This window comes from Paecilomyces variotii, assembly GCF_004022145.1.
Source record: "Paecilomyces variotii strain CBS 101075 chromosome Unknown C8Q69scaffold_2, whole genome shotgun sequence".
Lineage (NCBI taxonomy): Eukaryota > Fungi > Ascomycota > Eurotiomycetes > Eurotiales > Thermoascaceae > Paecilomyces > Paecilomyces variotii.
This window is the reverse complement of record NW_021167141.1, coordinates 3,334,661-3,356,162: the sequence shown is the minus strand read 5'-3', so window position 1 is coordinate 3,356,162 and position 21,502 is coordinate 3,334,661. Positions and strand designations below refer to the sequence as shown.

The window sequence follows — 21,502 nt, the reverse complement described above, 5'->3', positions numbered from 1 at the left end:
CAATTGAGCTGTGATCATTCGCCTCTTGTTTCTCCTCCTGGAGTCCTCCAGAGTTTACTATGTAATCTAGTCCATTTGCCAAGCTTCCTCCATACCCAGGCACAGGGCTAACATGATAGGATGATCGATCGATTCGATGGTCGAGTTTCCCGGCATGCGTCTTGCTATCTTTGCCGGGATGAGGCACGATTTACTCCCAAAGCAACGGATATTCGGCACGAGAGGAAGTAGAATCTGGCTTCATGTAGGGCTATTTGCGATCGGGGTTTAATCACTAATAATAATAATCACTATGTAACCCGACCTTGGCAAGCTTGCAAACCGGATCTCGATTTCACAATAGCTAATTGCTTAGCGCGGAGATATCAACTAGCAAATGCTTCGATTCCCCCACGTGCGATAAACGACCGCCCAATTGGATGCCCACTAGGATCGCAACGAATGCTACCATCGTCGGTCTGGATCCGAGTCCTTATCATTCGACTGCTCATGTTGCATCGCGATGTACAGTGATTGGCATAGCTAGCTAGCTAGCTAGCTAGCTGCCTGTCTAAAGGAGGAGACGGATCATGATGCAAGATAATGATAATTAATACATTCATTCAAATAGGGAACGGCGCCCAGCTTGTCGTCGACTCTCCCATCTCTCGTGCCTTCTCGCTCAAGCCCTCATATCATGTTCGTCAAGGCTACCGCAGGGTTGCTTCTGGCCCTCTGCGCCAACGCTGCGCCAGGCCGTCACCACTATCGCGATGTCGACACCCGGTATCCCTATACGGGACCGGCTGTGCCCGTGGGTGACTGGGTTGATCCCACCATCAATGGCAATGGAAAGGGTTTCGTCCGCCTGGTAGAGCCGCCGGCCGTCAAGCCCGCGACGGCGAAGCCATCGAACAACGTCAATGTCATTTCGCTGTCGTATGTGCCCAATGGCGTCAATATTCACTACCAGACGCCTTTTGGACTCGGGGAAGCCCCCGCGGTGCACTGGGGGACTCATCCCAACCGGCTGCTGTACACCAACACGGGCTCCAGCAGGACTTACGATCGTACTCCTCCTTGCTCAGAGGTCGTGGTCACTCAATGCAGCCAGTTCTTCCATGACGTCCAGCTGTCGGGCCTCAAGCCGGACACGACCTATTACTATCAGATCCCCGCTGCCAACGGCACCACGGCTTCCCAGACCTTGAGCTTCAAGACTGCTCGTGCGGCCGGTGAGGGAAAGGCCTTCTCGATCGCCGTGCTCAATGATATGGGATACACCAATGCCCAGGGTACATTCGCGCAGCTCAACAAGGCGTCCGATGAGCTCGCTTTCGCCTGGCACGGCGGTGATTTAAGGTATTAACAACTCGCGAAATTTCGCGAAATGTCATGTGCTGCGAGATATCCCAGTTATTTAGAACTTACGCCACCTGCTGACCCCTATATATTATAGTTATGCCGATGACTGGTCCTCCGGTATCATGCCTTGCGCGTCCGACTGGCCCGTCTGCTATAACGGCAGTTCGACCTCATTGCCTGGTGAAGGTCCTATCCCGGATGACTACAAGACTCCTCTACCGGCAGGCGAAGTGCCCAACCAGGGTAGCCCGAGAGGTGGTGACATGAGCGTGTTGTATGAGTCCAATTGGGATCTATGGCAGCAGTGGATGAACAACCTCACCACTAAGATTCCCTACATGGTCTTACCCGGCAACCATGAAGCCAGCTGCGCAGAATTCGACGGCCCTAACAATGTACTAACGGCCTATATGAACGAGGACAAGGCCAATTCGACCGCACCAAAGTCGGCTCTCACTTACTACAGCTGTCCTCCTTCTCAGAGGTAATAATATAATATATATAATCATAAGACCTTCCCCCTCACTTTACTCAACAGTCAAAACTAACGCATAAGAAAAAAAAACCCCACAGAAACTTCACTGCATACATCAACCGCTTCCGCATGCCTGGTTCTGAAACCGGCGGTGTCAGCAACTTCTGGTACTCCTTCGACTACGGTCTCGCACATTTTATTGCTCTCGATGCCGAAACCGACTTTGCCTATTCCCCTGAATGGCCTTTCATCCGCGACGTCGACGGGAAGGATACTCTCCCCTCGGAAAACGAAACCTTCGTAACGGATTCCGGTCCATTCGGCAAAATCGACAATAACGAATACAAGAACAACAAAGCATACCAGCAATATCAATGGCTCGTCAAAGACCTCGCCTCCATCGACCGCCAGAAAACTCCCTGGGTCATCGTCATGAGCCATCGACCCATATACTCTACCCAAACAGCCACGTACCAAAGCGATGTCCGTAATGCCTGGGAAGAGCTTCTGCTCAAGTATAAAGTCGACGCTTACCTCGCTGGCCATATCCATTGGTACGAGCGTCTTCTGCCTCTAGGCACTAATGGAACCATCGATACCGCTAGCATCGTCAATAAAAGCACCTACTACACCGGAACAGGCAGGTCGCTGACGCATATTATTAATGGTATGGCTGGTAATATCGAGAGTCATTCCACTTTGGATCCTGGCCAGAAAACTCTCAATATTACTGCCGTGCTGAACCAGGAGGATTATGGATTTAGCAAGTTCACTTTCCATAATGCTAATAAGGCGACGTGGCAGTTCGTCAAGGGTGATGGAAGTGGATTTGGTGATGAGCTTACGCTGATTAAGAAGCACTAAGATTAAGGTAGAGCTCTACTTATTCTTTACTGGTGCCTGTGTGTTGTGTTATATCACTCGATCACTCTTTGGCTCAGGATGTGAAAAATGTAATTATCTCTATACATGCGTACATAACCAAAAGTTGAAATAAATGAAAGAATTCCAAAGTGAATTAATGTTTCCTTGGTGTAAATTATTAATTGTCTGGCTGGAGGGTAATTGCCTTCTGGAATTAATACCGAGTCAGACTGCCAAGGGAGGTCTGTGCCCAGTACAAACGTAGTTCAATACTATGTAAGATTCAACAGACTGTAAGACTGGAGCTGTAATCTGGTACTTTAATCAATTGTACATTCAACACGATATAATCAGGTGCTTCGAACTAGAGCATTCTATGCTCCTATCACCAAAGTGCACAAAACAAGCGCTTGATCTAATGACATAAACGCACATTGTATGGCTATACTTGCAGTGTATGTCTATTATAGGCCTCACAGAAAAGGCTCGGAGGGGCGCAGGAGCGTTGGACCTTCGTGACCTGGTCTAGCTCAGCATGGTAACTGGGCCGCCAATGAGGATCACGCTGTCTCTGCCTCCTGCTGCACACAACAGCCCCATGTTAGAAGACATGTAGATCCCATAGAAGAGATGGATGAATGAGAAATGACGCTCCAAAAAGGAAACATTTCAAGGGAGTGACCGCAATGGCAGGCGAGGCCCATTTCACATGGACAGAAAAGGTCTGCGTAGCGGGTGAAGACACCGCACTGGGGCGTGGGGATCAGCCAGAAGCAAAGAAAGGCAGCATGCATTTTCCGCTTCTTAGAAGGAATAGACTTCAGCATTTGATCCAGGGATATGGCCATCGATGTGCAGCATATTTGGTCGCTGTTCATGCTGGGATAGTATCGAAGAAACCCTCGTCGGTATGCGGGAATAAGGGTGTCTGTAACGAAATGCGAGAAGAGCTTTTTCAAGGACTGAGACGGGGCCGAGGACTCCGACTATAATCGACCTAATTCGTAAATCGTATCCCCACGGATATTCAGATGCATGTCGAAAGTTGATGGTAGGAACATGGCAGGAGCCAATTGATCAAGTAGGAGGAAAAGTGATTGGTTCTTTCATCGGCTCTCCCACGAGTGCCTTCGTGCATGGCTGCTTACGTCGTCGTTCTCAGGGAGCACGCCACGATGAAGAAATTCCGGCCGGCGAAAAACGGGCTGGGGCTGTGGAATGTGAATCATCGGCGGTGGTGACAATGGAGGCTCATCAGCGACACCGGGGTAGAGAGTGAATTGCATTGCACCCGTCTCCTGCATAGAGATCGAGATAGGTCGCGAAGGCGCAGGTGAAGGATGGGCAGAGTAAGGCGGAGGAGGGGTCTCCCGCGTGGCAGTGGAAGTATTGCCATAGCTACTAGGCATGGAGATAGTAGACGACGCATCGGATCCTGCATCAGATCCTGTGGGAGACCGCGGTTCCTCGAAGTCCCGAGGATTCTTCTCATCCATTGGCCGAGAATCCGAGGAGATAGGAGGATCGCGCATGTGTAGTTGTAGGGTCTTCTCCTGGATGCTCACAGGGCGTGGTGTATAGCGGGGCAGCGGAGCGACAGCGCTATATCCGTCATCCATGACCACCTCGTTAGCAGCACCGTCGTGGGAACCATTGGAGTCATCGTGCCGTGGAATGGATGCAGTATTATATTCTGGCCGGGCCTGCACGGAAGGCTTCGATAAACAGCCGGGACCATGGCAGGCAAAGCAGCCGCATAGGTAGTTCAAGAACGACATGGAGGACACTCAATTAAGACTGTCACGCGCCAATAGTTCGATAGACCAGCCGCTTGCAGCGAAATGCGTATATTTCGTGCATACAGACGTGATTATCAGGTGCAGTTTATCGTGAGCCTCACCAATTTCAGCTGGGTACGGATATACCCAAGGCGGGAGTAACAGCGAAAGTAGCGCCTAGATTGAGAGCGACCCAGCTGAGAGGTTCCCAGGGACCATGTCCGATCAATCGACCGGCCCTCTCCTTATCCAGCCGACAGATAACGGCAACCAGAGGAGACAGACAACAAAATTGCGGCGCAACGGATATAAGTAACGACCGTAATGGAGACAGGAGATGAGGACTAGCGACGAAGTGAAGGAGAGATGGAGAGATGGGACATGGAGAGAGATGAATGAAGGATGGAAGGTCGAAGGGCCAAAGGGCGATCGATCAGCCGTGAGACTCCCGCAATCCTCAGGCATCCGCATTCACGAATCCCGTCTGCTGATTGGTCGATCGGCCTCTCCCCGGACCTTAACGGCGATAAGGCTCCGCGTTCCATACCATACCTGTAATTTACCCGATAGGGTATTACTAGCGCCTTATCGGAGGGACTCCTCGTAACTTACCGAAAGCCAAATTACCGTCCCGCGATCTTTTTTATCACATCCTGATAGTTTTATTTAGTTATTCCTTTCGCTACCCCGCCACGAACACCTATCCCTCGTTCTTGTCAAGAGTCGAGCCATCCTCGAGCCATCCTTCCTTCACGATGGCTCCCTCGCTGGTGGATCAGGCCGATCTGGACATTGCCACAATCGCACAACTTGTCCAACCGCCCCAGGTTCCCCCGCACCGCTCCCACGACTCGAATAACAACCTGAAACGCACCGACCCTTTCCAGTTCGGTTCACGTTATCTAGAAGAGGGCGATGACGTATGGGAATTCAATGCCTGGGACCACGTCGAGACCGACGAGGACTACCGTCAGTACGCAGAACTCCAGATCGCCAAACAGAGAGAGGCACCCGTGTCGGAATTCGACCAGCAGCGATTCAACGGCGATCCCGCCAAGTGGTGGAACCTGTTCTACAAGAACAACAAGGCCAACTTCTTCAAGAACCGCAAATGGCTGCGCCAGGAGTTTCCCGTACTCGCGGACGTGACGCGCAAAGATGCCGGACGAAAAGTCGTGCTGGAAGTTGGCGCAGGAGCAGGCAACACCGCTTTTCCTTTGTTGGTGAATAACGAGAACGAGGAGTTGATGGTGCATGCTTGTGATTTCTCCAGTACGGCTGTCAAGGTGATGCGGGAAAGTGAGCATTACAACCCGAAGAACATGACCGCGGACGTCTGGGACGTTACGGCACAGGGAGAGGGTTCGCTACCACCAGGTCTGACCGAGGGGTCTGTGGATCTTGTTGTTCTCATCTTCATTTTCTCTGCCTTGGCTCCGGACCAGTGGAATCAAGCACTGCACAACATTTACCGAGTGCTGAAGCCTGATGGAGAAGTCCTCTTCCGTGACTACGGCCGTGGTGATCTGGCGCAGGTACGCTTCAAGAAGGGACGGTATATGGCGGAGAATTTCTATGTCCGTGGTGATGGCACGAGGGTGTATTTCTTCGACAAGCAGGAACTTGCAGATATGTGGGGGAGATGGACGCCAGAAAAGGGCATACAAATCGACAACCAAGAAGAGACAAATCCTGAGGGCACAGTAGTCAGGAAGACGTATCATGATGGAGTGTTCCAGATTCTCAATCTGGGCGTCGACCGGAGGTTGCTAGTCAACCGAAAGCGAAGGCTAAAGATGTACCGCTGCTGGATGCAGGGATACTTCAAGAAGCGTGACCTGCTCACCACAGATTCCACCCAGGAATCTTCGGCTTCAAAGGAAGAATCATGATTCATGCGCATGGAAGACAAGATCAATTATCTAGGAGAAGTCTCGAGCAGCTGCCTTCCAGTCTTTGCCATCCAGACGGACACCAACCTACTACAGCGCAAAGCGCTACAGCTACAGCTACATGCTTCCATGACAATGCTAGGACATAACCCTATCCTAGAAACACACCAACGCAAGCGCTCGACTCCAGACCCCCCATACCTAAAAGGTCACTAGAGCCGTCGCCAGCAAAGAGCAGACACGCGCGCCTGAGACGCCAGCAGCAAGACGATGTTGATAGTCAAAACATACGATTGTATATATACCACCGCATAAATTCTAGACTAGAATAATAGATAGAGCCTCGAGGGATCTAGAATACATATCATGACACAAGTCTGCATCGATCTGAAACCGGTATAGTTAAGATTCTACTACACTGTTCAATACTACAGAAGGATAGCTGCAGCGTACTGAAAAAGTCACCTAGAACCACCAGGTTAAGGATGCCAATATGTACAGATGATTGAAGTTAGATATCTATATGTTCAGCGGTGCGTGGCTGCCTGTAACGACGGCAAGGTTCTCAAAGGTGCGCTCTAGTCTCGGGACATCAGACAAATATTTAGATCATCAGTGAAAAAGCGGACAATGCAAGTCTATCAGTGCGCGGCATCAGACATAAAACTCAAAAAACCCGACTTCTCAGCGGACGCCATTGAACCCAAAAGGTCCATTCCGCCGTGGGTTGTCTCGTTCGGGTAGAGGTGACTCTAGCAGCACTCGGCTGGGTATCTCCTCTGCGTGAAAAGCGTGGGGAACTTAACAGGACCAATTCACCCGAGAGGCTAGACCGTGGAGCAATTGACACTTCACTCATGAAGTTCATAGCCTCAAGCCTTCAGATAAGGGCACTCCTGCTGGGCCCTCACGAAAGCTCCAGCAAAGAGTTGCTGCATAGCATGGTAATGGAACAGGATTCCTCCAAGCACAGCAATGTGCCAGATGTTGTGGCTGCCGCCAAAATAATCAAAGAGACCCGGGCGCCAGCGTTCGGGAATCTGGGAAGCATAAACAACTGCGCCTGCAAGGTAGACAAGCAAACTCTTCATCAATGGCGCATAGAAATATAAGCACCAATCAATACCACGCGTGTAGCTCAACTGCGCCAAAGGAGCAAAGCCCGTGCAGGCGAGGGTGACGTAGAAAGCCACACGAGCCCAGTTCATGTCAGCGCGGTTGAAAGTTGGGTTCCACGGGAGGATGACACCACCAATACCGAGGGCAGAGGTCAGGAGTATATAGGTCCACCGGGAGACAGGCTCACAGTAGAAAGCCGTATATTCCGTGGTAACAATGGAGGCAGCGACCAGAAGGGAAATTCCAGTGTAGTCGACGCAGGCAAATCGCTCCATCAATGATTGCGACGCGATACCGTTCATCGTGTGCCACATGGTACTGCAGACCAGGCACTTGCAAGCCGCGAAGAAGAAGACGGCGGCGATGACCACATCCGTTTTGGTGCTGAGGGTGAAGTTGGGGTTGAGCGGATAAAAGTAGAAAGCAATCGACAAGACGATAAAGAGCCCAATCAAATGGGACCAGATGTTCACCAGTTCATTTGAAAAGGTGAACATGGAGGTAACGCATTCAACCTTGGACGTAGTAAAGCGGTAGCCCTGAAGGATGTGAGGGTTGACCCGCCAGGGATGCGGCAGATCCGAGTAGTGTATCAAACGCTTTTCACGAGCCAGCTCGATTGCACGGTCAATACTTTCGCGAATAGAGTCCTTTGCACGTCGAGCTTGTTCAATTCCCTCGTCGACGACCTCTCGAGCATGGGTCAAGCCAGAGTCGACCGCCTTCCAGCCATCGTCGATTGCACCCGAGATACCCCGATCGCGGACATTGTTGGCCCGGGATTCCATATCACTCAGGAAGGATTCCATCAAGCGTATACCCGCCTGGGCTTTCTGCTCCAATGTCTCCTTCGTCGCCAGAGCCTCGTTGTACCGGCCTTCCAACGTCTCCACGAGGATTCTTGCCCGGCGCCTGCCGCCACCCATCAGCTCGCCCGAGGCGTGAGAGCACGAATCTCTCACAGCCTCCAGCGTAGCATAACCTCTCTTCAAACTGGCATCAATTTGGTCCATATGAGATTTCCTATAGTCTTCCAGCCACCGCATTCGCCTCTCCAATTCCGCGAGAAAGAGCTCGACCTGAAGAAAGAAAAAAAAAATTGTCAGAACCGAAACTATAACCGACTAGGCAAGCTATCTGCTCTTACCTTTAAGAATATAGCATCCGCATCATAGTCCCGAGACAGTCTTCTTGCCGCGTGGAATGAATGTCTTCTCCTCCGCTCTCGCAGCAGAGCGCTCTCTTCCGTGGGGGTTGAGCATGAGGTCGACTCCCCGTCGGGATACGACTCGACGGTCATTGAAGGCGCCGTGCAAGCCATGGTGACGTTCAATTGACTGGGTATTGATTTGAAAAGGCCAGCAGCATGCTCTCTTGTCTTTATTTAGTGATAAAAAGACTAGTTATCGTCGGTCCGCGGGAAGCGCTTTGTTCTCCGTGCTCGGATCACGGAATCGGCACCCGATAAGGAGAGAATAACGCAGAAACACGTGTCTGTGGAGTGCAAGGAGGTATTCGAAAGAAAAAGAAGTTCTGCCAGAAGGCTGAAATAACCAACAATCAAAAAGGAGTGAATAGGGAAGTAGGGATAGTTATACGCAGGAGAAAGTGAGCACAGGAATAATAGAGAGAGGAAGAGAGAGAGCGGGACCACAAAGGGGAGAAGCGCCGAGACAGGAAGAAGTAAGTTAGCAAGAGAGGGGCGAAATTTGCCCCCAACGTGTCTATCTCTCCCCTGCAGTCAATCAGAGATTCAGAATCATATAAGACACTGTTAAACGGTGTTTTTCTCACTTTCCCCACCTGTTGATATCAGAATTGCTGTTTTCAGCCAAGACGCAACTGTGTGCTGTGATCAATTGTCTCCAATGGTCCAAATCACCTTGCTAGGTGCAGCACTCGACATTCTTCCTTTCGACCCATAAGCGACCGCATCTCTGCCACGAGGCCATCCCATCCCATCCCATCCAGCCCATCCGTGAATCGAGATCCGAACTCGAGCTCCTCCAGATCTGCCCTCCTTCTCCGTTGGCCGTGTTTCCCGCCTTCCATCCTACTCGATCCGTGCGGTATTCTCGTCTGCCACCATGACCGTCACAGATATTGTCACGGACCCTGCCCTCCTGCCGGTCTTGCGCGTCAGCGCAAATACCCTTGCAGAGTGCCAGAAGCTCTTGGATCTCCTCGAACCAACCTCCTCACCACCGCCGGAAAATGCGATGCTCGAGGTCTCGAAGCAGCAGAAGCGAGTCTATTCGCTACTGTCCCAGCTGCGTGGATTGAATCGCGATGCGATCTTCGGAGTCCGCCAAACAAAACAAGCGACCGCAGAGGCTCGTCAGGAAATCGATCGGTTGCACCTCCAGCTGCAGAACCTATATTACGAGCAAAGACACCTGACGAATGAGATTGCGGCCTGTGAATCCTATGAGTGCGTTTGCTCCGTCATTTTTCCCACCTTTTGCTTCTTTCTTTCTTTCTTGCCTTCTTTCGCCTTACTGACAACTTCGTCGCGAAAACCAACAGTCATAAATACCTATCCCTACCATTAATCCCAGTCGAAGAATTCCTAGAGATCCACCCAGAGTACAAGGACTCCGATCCTCACGAGCTGATGATCGCGCGCATCAACCATGAACATGCAGAGCGGGAGAAGCTCGAACAGGCGCGCCAGGAGCTTCTGAAGCGGAAACAGGCACTCATCGCAGAGAACAAGAAACGGAAAGATGATCTGGCTAATCTGGATCAGGACCTAGAGAGATTCATTGATGTGCGTATATCCTGCGAGAATTGGTCCCGGAACAAAACAGCAATATACTAACGGAACTGTGTTATTCTAGGCCGCGAAGCCGATCCAGAAGATTTTCGAAAAGGAATATTGATCTCGTTCGATTACATATGCTGCTATTTTTGAGATTTCGCATTGGGGGGAGTGTATATGTATCGTGGTTTTTCGGGTCCATTGAAGGCGTTTCGAAGGTCAAAAAGATACCCATGCTTTTTTTCGTGTGTAGATATCATAGATATTATGAATGGTATTCATAGAATTGAATTACGGGTATATTCCCAGGGGCTAAGAAGCAAATCGCAGAAAATAATCTATTCTTATAATACAGTTAGTTGCTTAAACTCATGACCGAAGATTCCGCTTCGCTTTCCAATCCGCCACGATCCTCTTCAGCTCCTTCATCAGGCTAATCACCAATGGAACACCGATAGGACCCAGCAGAGGAAGGTACACAGCGACCTTGTGCTCATCCGGGAAATACACCTGACCAACCATACTCTTTTCAAAGAAGCTCCTCTCCGCTTCCTTCTCGGCCACGCGGGCTGTCGCCAACGCCGCAGAGAAGCGGCCCTCCTTCAGGTGAGTGCATGTCGCTGCCAGATGGGACAGTGTCGTTGAGATCGACGTTGCTACCGTGGCAGGGATGGGGATCGATGGGAGAGACTGGGTGAGGCGGGCGAGAGAGCCCATCGTGGACGACGCCGATAGCAGAAGGTTGGCAGCGCGAATACGGATCAGAGTCTGAAGCCGGAACGGTAAAGAAGGCGGGGTAGATGGTGTCCCGAGCAGAGTAAGCAGTTGATGCGAAAAGGTGAGGAAGGACGATTCAAGGGATTCCTTGGAGAGGTGGTGCGGGTTATAGGGGTTTTCCGGCGTCAGAGGAGGGTTGAGAATGGCGACGCCTCCCCATTGTGGAATCAACCAACTTGTAGCGCCGCTCTCTTTCACCACCAAGGGGGATTGCGAAGGAGCCGGTACATATAGAACGAATTCGATGGTAGGACCAGCGCCAATGCTGGGGCTAAGAGGCCATTCCGCAGCGTTGATAAAAGCGCTCAGGTCTTCTTTCTTTAGGGTCCATGCTCCTTGCGACTCATCGTACTCGGGGAGCGGAGCGGTTGGTGAGAAAGCTGCGTACAACTGCACCTGAGTGTCCACGGAGAAGTTGCTGATAGGCGATAGCGCATCCAGAAGCGGCGTCAAGTATTCTTGAATGGCCGCCTCGATATCCCAGGACGAGGGGTCGTAACCCGGAGTAAACAGCGAGATTGTCAAATGATAGGTCTCGGCATATTTCAGCGATCTCGTCAGTCGCCTGCTAATGCTTTCCATCAGCTGCGGGGACGGGGTGTTTCTGGCCGGCTGTTGCGCATTTGTGGTCTGTTGGAGACTGGAACCGGCGTTATTGCCCTGTGAGAGGATGTGCGTGATTGTTGCTTGCTCCTCGCTGAAGAGATTCTGCAGTTCATGTGCAATGAACGTAGATAGAGGAGGATTTGGCGACGAAGGTGAAGGGACTTGGTTCGGCGGATAAAAGATATCAAGTTCGGTTGAGTATGAATGGAGCTCCGAAGTTGGAGCGGCCAGATTATCTCGAGGCAACAACCTCACGACCAATGCAACATCCGCCTTCTGTCCAGTATCGTCCCCCTCTGAAGGGCTAAAATTCGCGGGATTATCATTCAGCGGTAGAGAATCCGCCAGCTTCAGGCGAAGATGATGTGCAGAGAACTCGTTCAAGTCGTCAAGGGCGTGTTGCGTCGTCCGGACGAGGTGCTGAGCGTCTGAAGCTTGCATCGCAGGGGTCTGGACTACTATTTCCAGAGGAAAGACTGGGCGACAGACCTATACAGGGGTGCATTGATTAGATATACATCCAATAATACCAGCACAAGAGGGATGCGAAGCCATACCTTTCCATCTGCCCATGCAATCATCTCATCCACGGGTATGCTCGCCCGGTAAATAGAGGTTGTCTTCCACCATATCGGTATACCTAGGAAAATGATGACGGCCCAGAAAGCAAAGATGACTCGCGACCGTGTCCGGATCGCCTCCGGTTTCTCTGGAGGAGGCCCACGGTCGACAGTTTTCGCGGAGGTCATGGTTGGCGTGTCGTTCGTGGTATCGGTGCTGGGCCCTGGGGGAGCGGTTGAGGACGCTACGCCTCCATCTTTATCTGGCATGGTAAAGCATTCCCCTTTCAAAGAGAGAATGCTAGCATGGCCTTGGGGAAATGTCAAGGAGGCACCAGTAGTGCCGGCCGTGGGAGTCTTTTCCTGTCGGAAATTGAAGTAGTGGCTTCAGCGCGGCGATGAAGCATTAATACAGAGGCTCCCTTTAGGTGGTGATTTAGTCTCCGCGGCGTCCACTAGCCAGTTAGCTAGCTCACCCGGTCCCTTCTCCGAACCATGAGTATAGAAATGATAAAACTCGAGATTCATCGTGGTGAAGCTCTAAATTATGTACTTTTGCAGATTTTAGTTGCACACTATGCTACAGTAGGCTCGAGCTACCACCGCAAAATAAATGCATGTATACTTCGATGTCTATTAAATTAGAATAAGCTCGCTAACTATGTAGCAGAAAAATGACAACCCCTGCGTCCGAAACTTTAGACGAGGGTCCTGTATGTGTAGGGCGTTCTAAAGCAAATCAAAAGATTTGAGCCACAGAAAGAAATTTTAAATACGCGTTCCACCAATGCAGAAACGTGCCAGCGCTTTTAAGCAAGTCTCCTCGGGGGACTCTGTGTCTGAGATGGTGGCTTCGGTGTTTCCGTGACACGATAATACGGGTTTCCATCACTGTTCTTGAAGCCCACATTGTCGATCATCTCGGTAAATGTCGTATTCGGTCTTGGAGGATATGGACTTGGATTCAGCACGTCAGAAGAAGCAAATGCTTCTGGCGAAAACACCGTAATGCTCTCGGTGCTAGGCGGCCGTTGTGGGATGATCTGCCGGGGCGGCGTGACTGGAAGTGGAGGAGCAGATCTGTCGGTGGTATAGATGTTCCCTTTAGGAGGCCCAGTGGCGAAGAGACTCCGGACGCGAGATCTGGAACGATGAAGTATCGATCTGCCACCTACGGAATTTCGGGATAGACCATTACGGCGCAAGAAGTCTGACCGAAAGGAGTTCTCTTCCGTCATAATGGGGCCTGATATACCGATGATTCCTCCATCAGAACTTCGTTGGCGGATATGGGGAATCTTCGAAACAGGAGGAACACGTCGCCTGCTTCGTCTTTTGAAGCAGATCGTCACAAGGAGTGTTATAATGACGCCACAGAGGAGACCTGGGAAGAAACCCGCAATAATAGCCTTGGTGGGAAAGGATGGACATTTCGGTGTCAAACTCGGTGAAGTCGTAGAGAGTCCAGCTAGAGAAGTTGCATCCCAAGTAGAAGTCGAAGAATAGGGACTTGTCGTTGTTGGATTGGCAGAATCAGTTGCGGACGGATTTGCAGTGATTGCGATTGAAGGTGTTGCGGATGGAGCTGATGTTTCCGATGTGACAGAGCTTGTATATCCGGTCTCAGAGGAAGCAGTTGCTACCGTGGTCTGGGTCGAGGATGTAGCGGCAGCAGAGGTTGATGGATTTGCGGAAGAAGTTGCTGATGATGATGTGTCTTTGTCAAGGGCACATGTATTGTCGTTTTGGCACGTGTATCCAAAGGGACAGCATGAATCTCCGCACTTTGGAAGGCTGTCATCCAGCTTGGTGGTCTTGAGTGAGTTTGTTGGATGGGCCGTAACATTTTGTAGCTGGATATCGCATGTAATCGGTTGGATGAAGGAGCAGTCCGATCCCTCGGGGCAGCAGATAGCAGAGCTGGCATTGTCCAGACTTATGCAAGTCGACGATGATGGACAGCAGAAATCTGCAGGGAACTTCGAATTCGCACAATGATCAAATGAATTGGGGCATGAACCAGTGTCTCGTTGCAGCAGTGCTAATACCTCGCTTGATGAAACAGCAGCTGCTATGGTGGTCGTATCGAGAACAGAGTAGACCAAGTATATGGCGAGGATGTGATGCAGCAGCGACCTCGCCATATTGGTAACACTAGGAAATCCAGAGAGCTTGTCACGAAGAGATTTAATCCAACAGACAAAAGGATGAAGCAATAGAAGAGTGTGATTAAGTAACAGAAGCTCTGTTTAGATTTAAATAGACATCAAAGAAGAAGACAAAACATTTCAGTATACAAAGTGTGAACAAAGAGAACAGTTGGATGCAGGGTATATCCAGGTATATGACGCCCACAAGACCATGCCTTCATTTAACATCCACTGATACATCCAGTTCTGGAAGTTGGCGCTGAAGTCCCAGAATAGACTGCGCAGAAGCGCCGACTGGTATACAGCGCAGCCATCGGAGACTCCACCCGGTGGGATGGCGTTCCAAAGAGCTATGACTCTTCATCTCCACAGGCTGAGCGCTCTTTTCTCACAGGCTCAGAGGGCCTCAAACATAGCGCCCGGGGGATGGGCGGTTGGACGAGAGCGCGTAGTTGGACGAGCAGAAGAACATCGTCGATCCTCGCAGTATCAGAAGAGGCCGCAGGAGTCGCGTTGTGAGGCTGTGATTGGCCGGCTGGTTGGGCGGTGGTTACCTCAGCGGCGCTAAACCGCAACGGGACAACCGCCAGAAATTCTTAGAGAATCGCCAAATCGACGAGCTCAGCTTCTATCCGGGGATGTTGCGACTGCCGCACGACCGTTGCTCATAATGTTTGGACGAATCCTCCGGCCGCAGGGCTCCCTGCGCGCAGTGTCTTCTCTCACAGTAAGCGCTGCCTCCATTCAATGGCTGCCTTCTCTTCTCGACCGTGCCGCTCACCTGGTTGCTAGAAATCCGCTTCCGCCCTTCCCAGATCCCAGATTCGAGGACTGCACCGTGTGCCCCAGTTGACGCACGATGCGTACTTTAAGAAGAATGGAGTTCCAGAGCTGCTCTCTCCGGAGGGCTTTGACTTCGCCTGGACCCAGTACCAGACGCTCCTGGTTGACAAGCTCAACTTGTTGACGCAGGGTGAGTTCCCCGTTAAGATATGGTTGCGGAGTTGGTGGAGGACTAGCCGTCTGGCCACGCTGCCCAACAATACCACAAAGGGCTCCTGGGTGAAGATATTAATGCTTGTCTCTGAATAGACACTGTCGACGCTGACGCCAAACCGGGCGAGCTCCTCATCAAGTACTCCAAGCGGCCGGAGATGGCCTCCGTGTTCAACTACGCCTCCATGGCGCACAACAACCACTTTTTCTTCAATTGCCTTGTGAGCTATGACCATACCGGATGTATATCATTCTCGAGGAGCTATGACTGATGGCGATCTTGTAACAGGCGCCCACCCAGACCACTATTCCCGAGAAGTTTGCCAAAGATATTACCGACACGTGCTCGTCAATAGAATCTCTGAAGCTCGACTTCCTGGCCACTGCTAACGCTATGTTCGGTCCTGGATTCGTCTGGCTGGCCAAGAACCTCGAGAGGGAAGGGCTCCTGAACATCTTCTGCACATACAACGCCGGTTCTCCCTACCCTGCTGCGCACTCCCGGCGGCAGCCGGTCGACATGGCTACCCACAACTCTGACGCTCCCCTGGGCAATCAGTTTGCAGGCTCCATGGGAGCTCACGCCCAGAACCAGAAGAACCTCGCACCGGGCGCCCTTGATGTCCAGCCCATTCTGTGTGTCAACACCTGGGAGCACGTGTGGATGATGGACTACGGTATTGGCGGTAAGGCCGAGTACCTCGAGCGCTGGTGGGACAGGATCAACTGGGAAGTGGTCTACGACAACTATAACGCTGTGAGCGCCCCGAAGAACCGGAATCCCATCAACAGACACCGCAGCTTGGGCATGCTATGATTTGGTGTCCATTTTGCAGATGATCAGGCCGAGCGGATTTATTGTATTATACTACACGCCATGTCTTTTGTCTCTTTTATAGCTTCTCCCCTTGTGTTGTCTAGATGTACAGCAAATGATCTCTTTCTATAGAAGAAAAAGAAACGAGGGCAAAAAGGGAAAAACCAAACCTAGCTTTTCCAGGACAAAAGTATCTCAAAACGACCGTAACATGAAAATAAAAATATAAAAAACAAACCGTCAACTGGAAAGAACCGATCCTCTAATTTACAATCTATATATTCCCTCTATACACATCTATACCAACATTCCCTAACCAAAAGCAAGACCATTATTACCTCCCACCCACCACCTCCCGTATCCTCTTTTCAAACGCCTCAATCATAACCTGCGCCATCTGCCCTTCAACCGCACTCATCATAGTGGCATGGAACTGATTTCGAAACTTAAACCGAATATCCAACTGCACCTTCGTCTGTCCCTCCCCTTCCAACGGAATCAACCGCCACTTCGTATCCAAATACTCGAAAATCCCCTCATCAGCCCCAGGGATATTTTCCGCTTCGTCGAACCTCGCTCCGCTGCGCGCTTCTACCACCCATGTCTCGGGATCGCAGTCGACGCGCGATGTGAATGTTTCGCTAAACGGGCCGTATCCGACTGTGAGAAACGCGCGGGTCGGGTAGTTGGTATGGGGGTCTCGAGCGGTTACGGTCGAGGCGCTGAGGAAGGGGAGGAATTGGGAGTATGATTCGACGGAGGAAATGACGCGAAACAGAGGGGTTGGTGGGTGGGGGAGGATGCGGGTTGCGGTGAGGTGGCGGTCTGAGTCCGAGGAGTTGTTGTTGTTATTGTTATTGTTGGATGAGAAGAGGGAGGAGAGAGGTGGGATTTGGAAGTGGCGTCGTGATTGTTGCTGTGCGAGGAGGAAAGATTGTTGTCGTTGTTGTTGAAGAAGAGGTCGTCGTGATGGAGATTCTAAGCTGGTGGGAGTTCGTTTTGCGATGATTGAGAGCCGGCGAGACGGAACTCTGACTGCATTGCGTCCAAGCAGCTGGCGTGGAAGGTGTAATGAGGAGTTCATTGTAGAAGGTTATATGGCGTTGCTGCCCTGGAGAGGATCGAAGGATGGGGTTTAATGAGCGGAGATGTGACTTGTTGCGCGATGTTTCTCGAAGGCTATCGCATAGTTCGGGAACCGGTGGATGGAGCTCAGAAATGTAGGAGATGAAAAGGAAAAGCCGTGATGAAGTCTTTTACAGACTCTCCAGATGATATAGATTTGTGGTGCAGAGCCAATGGCAAGAGTTTCAAAAGCGTTCAATGTCAACTTGGGCGGACTTGCGGGCGATCGCCGGCTAATTCAATAAATGCGCCGGAATCGCGGCGGTGCCGACGGAGCCAATCCTGGGGTCGGGACTGGCTCGGGACGTGCCGAGAGCATCATCGCGAATATGTACCATACGAGATGCGTCGAAGGTTCTATTGCCCACCTAAAGCGAGAATTGTTGTTATTTATACAAGATATTTCAATATTCCCTCTAGATGCTTGATTTCATCAATCTCATGACCTCATCTTGCCATAGTCATGGCTACTCTAATGAAATCCATTTGTGGGATCATCTCCCCATGTATGTATATAGTTCATGTGTTCCCGTTCTATTCCCTGCATTTGGTCGTCCCAGAGGCCCTAGAACAAGTATTAGAAATTGGATACATCATCTGCGATCTCTCTGGAGAAGAGGTCGACGTGAGAAGGCAGTAAAAGTGAATACTCACCCAGTCAATATTATTTGGAGTATCGAGCATGTTTTCAAGAACGCCTATCGAATCGGCCGACAACTGCTGCGCCCAGTCTATCTCCGTGTCGATAGGAATGACACCCGTTAGGCCGGATTCGACCGTAACATCGCTAGACTCAAGGCGATATGATCCGTCTTGTGGCAGTGGGACGCCTAGAAAAGCGACAAAAGAGGTTAGGTGGAATTCCACATATGTTGGCCATTTTGTAGTTTGAGAAGACTTACCACTGGATATCAACGGAGTACTTGATATTCCTGCTGCGTTCAACCCGCTGGATGATGGGTTTATAGAGACTGCTTCATCTGCCTTCTGATCACTGGGCTGGCCTCTTCTGGCGCGTTTAAGCATAACGCTCACAGCCTCATATGCTTTACGCGCATCCTTGGACCATGGGATGCACAGCTTAAAGCTATCCTGTGACATTTCAAGCACGTGTAGTAGATCCTCTTTTTCCTTCAAGGTCAAATTAATTTCCTGGTCGGAGTTGGCAGTCTCTGTTCGAGGCGCATCGTCCCGAATCAATTCCAAACAGATTATCATAGCCGCAAGTATGAAATCGTGAACTTGTAGAGAACGGACAAACCATCTCGTCTCGTAGAGCTGTCCACCTGGCTGCACTTCATGGTAGATATCTGCCTGGCGGAGGAGAATCTCCTTTGAGGCATCGAGACAAGCGGAGCGGGAGTAGCTGAATCGCGGGTTGCAGCGATTCTCAGTAAGGTATTTCCGATGTAAGACAACCCGTGATTTATTGTAAAGGAATACAAGAGTATGTCTGCGCACGATAACTTCCGCTGAATCTGTTATAGATTCTCCAAACGTTCGTATTCGAAGGGGTGGCGGTATCGCTGCGAAAGCTTCCTCTAGGCGTTTGTCAAGTTCGAGAATTTTGTCGTAGGAAGCAGGTTCACGGGAATAGGCGAGATCAGAAATGTCGCTAAACACGAACATTAATCTCGCTTTGCATATGCTATATAACGCAGGCGTGTATTCATTCTCAGACCGGGGTGGCGGTAGTGTCGGGCTGTCTTCGTCAAAGTCCTCATCCAACAGATTGTGTGGAAGTTCAGTGTCGAATTGCCAACGTTGCACTGTCTTAGGAAGGCCAACTTGGTTCGAAGTAAGGCTATCAAGTTGACATATAGCCGCCCAGACTCGCCGTCTCATTTCTCCTTCATACGCGGAGATGTTTTGAAAATGCTTGGAATCACGATGGTAGCCCATACGCATGGCCAGCTTTATCGTTATCCCGAGGATAAAACAGACGCTGTAATGAGGGTCGCCGTCTGTGAGCATCTCCGCGGCTGAATATACCATCAGAGCTTCCACCTTATATCGTCCTGGTTTCGTGTAATTGGACAATACAAGACATCGAGCTGCATGCCTCTTGTATACACTCAAAGCGTCCCGGTTAGTTCTCAACGTTTCCGGTAGCTGTTCGTTGCTCCTGTGATATATAGCCACAGCGAGTGCCATTGTAGCGTAGAGAAGAGCCAACCAGTTGACAGATACTGCATGTGGATTCCGCCAGAAACGTTCATACTTCTGCACGTCAGTGTCGAGGTCTATACATCACAAAGGGAAATCCGAAAACGTACCTCTCTTTTAAAGGTGGGTTGGTGGATCATGACTATAGGTATAAGTAAAATTGGACGGTAGACCCGCATTGGATTGGATACTTACATATAGAAGGATACTTCGAGGTCAAACTTCTCGATACTAGACGGTCTACGAGAGGTTTTGGGGGCATCTCTTCGATGAGGTCCTCCAAGCTCATGGAACTGTCCAAGCCCAACAGAAGCATAGGGCCTTCTGGCTCTCCGATGTCTAGCCCAGCCACACTATCTTCAGACACTGTATCTTCCTCTTGAATATATACCTTGATATCGTTGATCTGGCATACAACATCTTGAATCAGAGTCCGTCACGGTTATGTCGGTCTTCTCGCAGCTTACCTCTTCGAGTATTGCCCTCCAATGCGCAGCGTCAAGATAACTCGTTCCGACATCTTCCACGAAGAGCCTTCCTGGAGAATCGACGAGATCCTTCTTCTTCTCTTCCGATGATGCTTTCAATAAAGCCGGATCCGTAAGAGTATTCCGACCTCCGTTAGGCTGGGAACTGATCTCTGGCATTAACTGCTGACACGGAGTCATCACATCAACATCCTGCCCTTCTAGTCTTCTCTTCTGTGCTAACGAGAGGACGAGATTTTCTAGGTGATGCAACCGATTCTGGGTATGAGTAAGGTCAGCCCGGGGATGAGCGCCCCTTCCCTTCGGGCCTCGCCCGACGTAGATGCATGCGCCGACATCCCCTCTTCTGGTGCAGTTACTGCACGGGTAGATGCGGTCGCATTTTAGTCTGGATGGGAGGATTAGCTCTGTTGATTACTTGAATCGTGTACATATGATATGATATTTCAGATAGACTTACTTGCGCTGCCTGCATGCTGTACAGGAGAACTGGACTCTGGTTCTCTTTTTCTCATTCGCGCTGACGGGGGCTGCGTTATGATTCTGCTCCTCTGCAAAGCGCCCTTCTAGGTCCGCCATCTTTGTCCGGGCTACTCGAGCATTAACTAACCACAGGAGGTAAAACTCTGCTCGGTTACGCCAATAGCATATGATATCTAAGATATATTGAACTGACTGACGGCTGTCTTCGTCTGCAATATTGATCTCTACGAGCGAGACACCCGGCGCTATTCTGGAAGTAGACTAAGTTTCAGCTGTAGGGCTAATCCGGCACCACAGTAATGCTTCTTTCTATATCGTGAGACTTGGGGGTTATTTAATATTCAGCAGAGAGCTGATCTCAGCTGACAAAAAAAAATAAAAAATAAAAAAGAGAACGGCCCTAGCCGCGGATCGAACGCGGGACCTCGCGCAATATAGCTAAGCAAAGGGTTGACCCTAAGCGCGAATCATACCACTAGACCACCAGGGCGTCTATTCACGTGACGCTAAAAATTAGATCGTTTCAAGTTGCCGATCTGATACCTTGTCTCGGCAAGTGTTAAGCTACCGCAATAAAAACAACATATAGACTGCATCTTTAGACAATTAAAAGTTGCTCGAAAGGCTCTCCTGGGAAGTTCTCCTTGATGCTTGAGAATATCAATGACTCGCTTCGCTTGAAGGCCAGCATCCGTGGTCTTCAGATACGTAGTCTGTCCTAGCCGGGCAAAGACAACATATAAATATTGTTCATGTTCCTCAAATGACACATGATGCTACTTGTGAAGATCTAAGATCACGGAAGCAAAGATTCTGAAGGAGCATACGAAACCGGAATGATTTTTGGATTGCTTGAAAACTAAAGGACACCGAAATCTACCAGCTATTTAAACTCCTCGACTCTATCCCAATATTGCAGCTGCCTAGAGCTGAATTGAACCCCTGATCGAACCGTTCCACGGCTCTACTCCCGTCTTCATTGATCCAATGCAGGTGGATCTAGGTGGCTTCCCGTTGCAGTCGGTATCCGGTTTGTATAGGGAAGCAGCAGGGTTGCAGCTCGCCGCAACAGAAGCCGCGGGATCTGACAGACTAGCTGAC

At 50.5% G+C, this 21,502-nt stretch overlaps 10 protein-coding genes and 1 non-coding gene across 11 annotated transcripts; 4 read left to right on the top strand and 7 right to left on the bottom strand.

The window, feature by feature from the left end:
* Window positions 1–424: 424 nt before the first annotated feature.
* On the top strand, window positions 425–3,002 carry C8Q69DRAFT_169366 (acid phosphatase AphA). Its single transcript, XM_028625747.1, has 3 exons — window positions 425–1,341; window positions 1,439–1,828; window positions 1,918–3,002. The coding sequence occupies exons 1-3, from the start codon at window positions 677–679 to the stop codon at window positions 2,681–2,683; spliced, it is 1,821 nt and encodes a 606-aa protein (XP_028488040.1). The 5' UTR covers window positions 425–676; the 3' UTR covers window positions 2,684–3,002.
* Window positions 3,003–3,732: 730 nt separating this feature from the next.
* Window positions 3,733–4,630, bottom strand: C8Q69DRAFT_169368 (hypothetical protein). The gene has a single exon (XM_028625748.1). The coding sequence runs from the start codon at window positions 4,459–4,461 to the stop codon at window positions 3,790–3,792; it is 672 nt and encodes a 223-aa protein (XP_028488039.1). The 5' UTR covers window positions 4,462–4,630; the 3' UTR covers window positions 3,733–3,789.
* A 451-nt stretch (window positions 4,631–5,081) lies between these two features.
* C8Q69DRAFT_458786 (putative actin-binding protein ABP140) lies at window positions 5,082–6,743 on the top strand. Its single transcript, XM_028630024.1, has one exon. The coding sequence runs from the start codon at window positions 5,217–5,219 to the stop codon at window positions 6,351–6,353; it is 1,137 nt and encodes a 378-aa protein (XP_028488038.1). The 5' UTR covers window positions 5,082–5,216; the 3' UTR covers window positions 6,354–6,743.
* Window positions 6,744–6,789: 46 nt separating this feature from the next.
* Window positions 6,790–9,176, bottom strand: C8Q69DRAFT_169378 (hemolysin-III related-domain-containing protein). Its single transcript, XM_028625750.1, has 2 exons — window positions 8,620–9,176; window positions 6,790–8,551 (listed from the first exon to the last, which is right to left on the bottom strand). The coding sequence occupies exons 1-2, from the start codon at window positions 8,791–8,793 to the stop codon at window positions 7,226–7,228; spliced, it is 1,500 nt and encodes a 499-aa protein (XP_028488037.1). The 5' UTR covers window positions 8,794–9,176; the 3' UTR covers window positions 6,790–7,225.
* C8Q69DRAFT_169373 (Fms-interacting protein-domain-containing protein) lies at window positions 9,177–10,478 on the top strand. The gene is made up of 3 exons (XM_028625749.1): window positions 9,177–9,903; window positions 9,999–10,242; window positions 10,313–10,478. The coding sequence occupies exons 1-3, from the start codon at window positions 9,560–9,562 to the stop codon at window positions 10,352–10,354; spliced, it is 630 nt and encodes a 209-aa protein (XP_028488036.1). The 5' UTR covers window positions 9,177–9,559; the 3' UTR covers window positions 10,355–10,478.
* Window positions 10,479–10,544: 66 nt separating this feature from the next.
* On the bottom strand, window positions 10,545–12,676 carry C8Q69DRAFT_496637 (putative GPI transamidase component PIG-S). The gene is made up of 2 exons (XM_028632266.1): window positions 12,174–12,676; window positions 10,545–12,105 (listed from the first exon to the last, which is right to left on the bottom strand). Exons 1-2 carry the CDS (start codon window positions 12,444–12,446, stop codon window positions 10,603–10,605), a joined length of 1,776 nt encoding a protein of 591 aa, XP_028488035.1. The 5' UTR covers window positions 12,447–12,676; the 3' UTR covers window positions 10,545–10,602.
* Window positions 12,677–12,790: 114 nt separating this feature from the next.
* Window positions 12,791–14,800, bottom strand: C8Q69DRAFT_458781 (hypothetical protein). Its single transcript, XM_028630023.1, has one exon. It carries the CDS (start codon window positions 14,318–14,320, stop codon window positions 12,986–12,988), a length of 1,335 nt encoding a protein of 444 aa, XP_028488034.1. The 5' UTR covers window positions 14,321–14,800; the 3' UTR covers window positions 12,791–12,985.
* Window positions 14,801–14,996: 196 nt separating this feature from the next.
* On the top strand, window positions 14,997–16,139 carry C8Q69DRAFT_442546 (Manganese/iron superoxide dismutase; the record flags this gene model as incomplete). Its single annotated transcript, XM_028628846.1, has 4 exons — window positions 14,997–15,053; window positions 15,119–15,299; window positions 15,419–15,543; window positions 15,612–16,139. 4 exons carry the CDS (start codon window positions 14,997–14,999, stop codon window positions 16,137–16,139), a joined length of 891 nt encoding a protein of 296 aa, XP_028488033.1.
* C8Q69DRAFT_169343 (hypothetical protein) lies at window positions 16,016–17,468 on the bottom strand. Its single transcript, XM_028625746.1, has one exon. The coding sequence runs from the start codon at window positions 17,221–17,223 to the stop codon at window positions 16,474–16,476; it is 750 nt and encodes a 249-aa protein (XP_028488032.1). The 5' UTR covers window positions 17,224–17,468; the 3' UTR covers window positions 16,016–16,473.
* A 143-nt stretch (window positions 17,469–17,611) lies between these two features.
* Window positions 17,612–20,764, bottom strand: C8Q69DRAFT_458775 (fungal-specific transcription factor domain-containing protein). The gene is made up of 7 exons (XM_028630022.1): window positions 20,379–20,764; window positions 19,898–20,306; window positions 19,626–19,836; window positions 19,541–19,572; window positions 18,167–19,484; window positions 17,919–18,094; window positions 17,612–17,829 (listed from the first exon to the last, which is right to left on the bottom strand). The coding sequence occupies exons 1-7, from the start codon at window positions 20,495–20,497 to the stop codon at window positions 17,737–17,739; spliced, it is 2,358 nt and encodes a 785-aa protein (XP_028488031.1). The 5' UTR covers window positions 20,498–20,764; the 3' UTR covers window positions 17,612–17,736.
* Window positions 20,765–20,797: 33 nt separating this feature from the next.
* On the bottom strand, window positions 20,798–20,891 carry C8Q69DRAFT_t35. The gene has a single exon. It is a non-coding gene; the product is annotated as a tRNA-Pro (tRNA).
* Window positions 20,892–21,502: the final 611 nt, after the last annotated feature.

Bases quoted from the DNA above. Each gene is read 5' to 3' on its own strand.
- C8Q69DRAFT_458781 (XM_028630023.1), bottom strand. From the start codon at position 14,320: ATGGCGAGGTCGCTGCTGCATCACATCCTCGCCATATACTTGGTCTAC.
- C8Q69DRAFT_169378 (XM_028625750.1), bottom strand. From the start codon at position 8,793: ATGGCTTGCACGGCGCCTTCAATGACCGTCGAGTCGTATCCCGACGGG. The intron at 8,552-8,619 runs GTAAGAGCAGAT...TTCTTTCTTCAG, and splicing joins CGGATGCTATATTCTTAAAG to GTCGAGCTCTTTCTCGCGGA.
- C8Q69DRAFT_458786 (XM_028630024.1), top strand. From the start codon at position 5,217: ATGGCTCCCTCGCTGGTGGATCAGGCCGATCTGGACATTGCCACAATC.
- C8Q69DRAFT_169366 (XM_028625747.1), top strand. From the start codon at position 677: ATGTTCGTCAAGGCTACCGCAGGGTTGCTTCTGGCCCTCTGCGCCAAC. The intron at 1,342-1,438 runs GTATTAACAACT...TATATATTATAG, and splicing joins TGGCACGGCGGTGATTTAAG to TTATGCCGATGACTGGTCCT. The intron at 1,829-1,917 runs GTAATAATATAA...AAAACCCCACAG, and splicing joins AGCTGTCCTCCTTCTCAGAG to AAACTTCACTGCATACATCA.
- C8Q69DRAFT_169343 (XM_028625746.1), bottom strand. From the start codon at position 17,223: ATGAACTCCTCATTACACCTTCCACGCCAGCTGCTTGGACGCAATGCA.
- C8Q69DRAFT_169373 (XM_028625749.1), top strand. From the start codon at position 9,560: ATGACCGTCACAGATATTGTCACGGACCCTGCCCTCCTGCCGGTCTTG. The intron at 9,904-9,998 runs GTGCGTTTGCTC...GAAAACCAACAG, and splicing joins GCGGCCTGTGAATCCTATGA to TCATAAATACCTATCCCTAC. The intron at 10,243-10,312 runs GTGCGTATATCC...GTGTTATTCTAG, and splicing joins ACCTAGAGAGATTCATTGAT to GCCGCGAAGCCGATCCAGAA.
- C8Q69DRAFT_496637 (XM_028632266.1), bottom strand. From the start codon at position 12,446: ATGCCAGATAAAGATGGAGGCGTAGCGTCCTCAACCGCTCCCCCAGGG. The intron at 12,106-12,173 runs GTATGGCTTCGC...ACCCCTGTATAG, and splicing joins TTGCATGGGCAGATGGAAAG to GTCTGTCGCCCAGTCTTTCC.
- C8Q69DRAFT_169368 (XM_028625748.1), bottom strand. From the start codon at position 4,461: ATGTCGTTCTTGAACTACCTATGCGGCTGCTTTGCCTGCCATGGTCCC.
- C8Q69DRAFT_458775 (XM_028630022.1), bottom strand. From the start codon at position 20,497: ATGGCGGACCTAGAAGGGCGCTTTGCAGAGGAGCAGAATCATAACGCA. The intron at 20,307-20,378 runs GTAAGTCTATCT...CCTCCCATCCAG, and splicing joins ACAGCATGCAGGCAGCGCAA to ACTAAAATGCGACCGCATCT. The intron at 19,837-19,897 runs GTAAGCTGCGAG...GTTGTATGCCAG, and splicing joins GGAGGGCAATACTCGAAGAG to ATCAACGATATCAAGGTATA.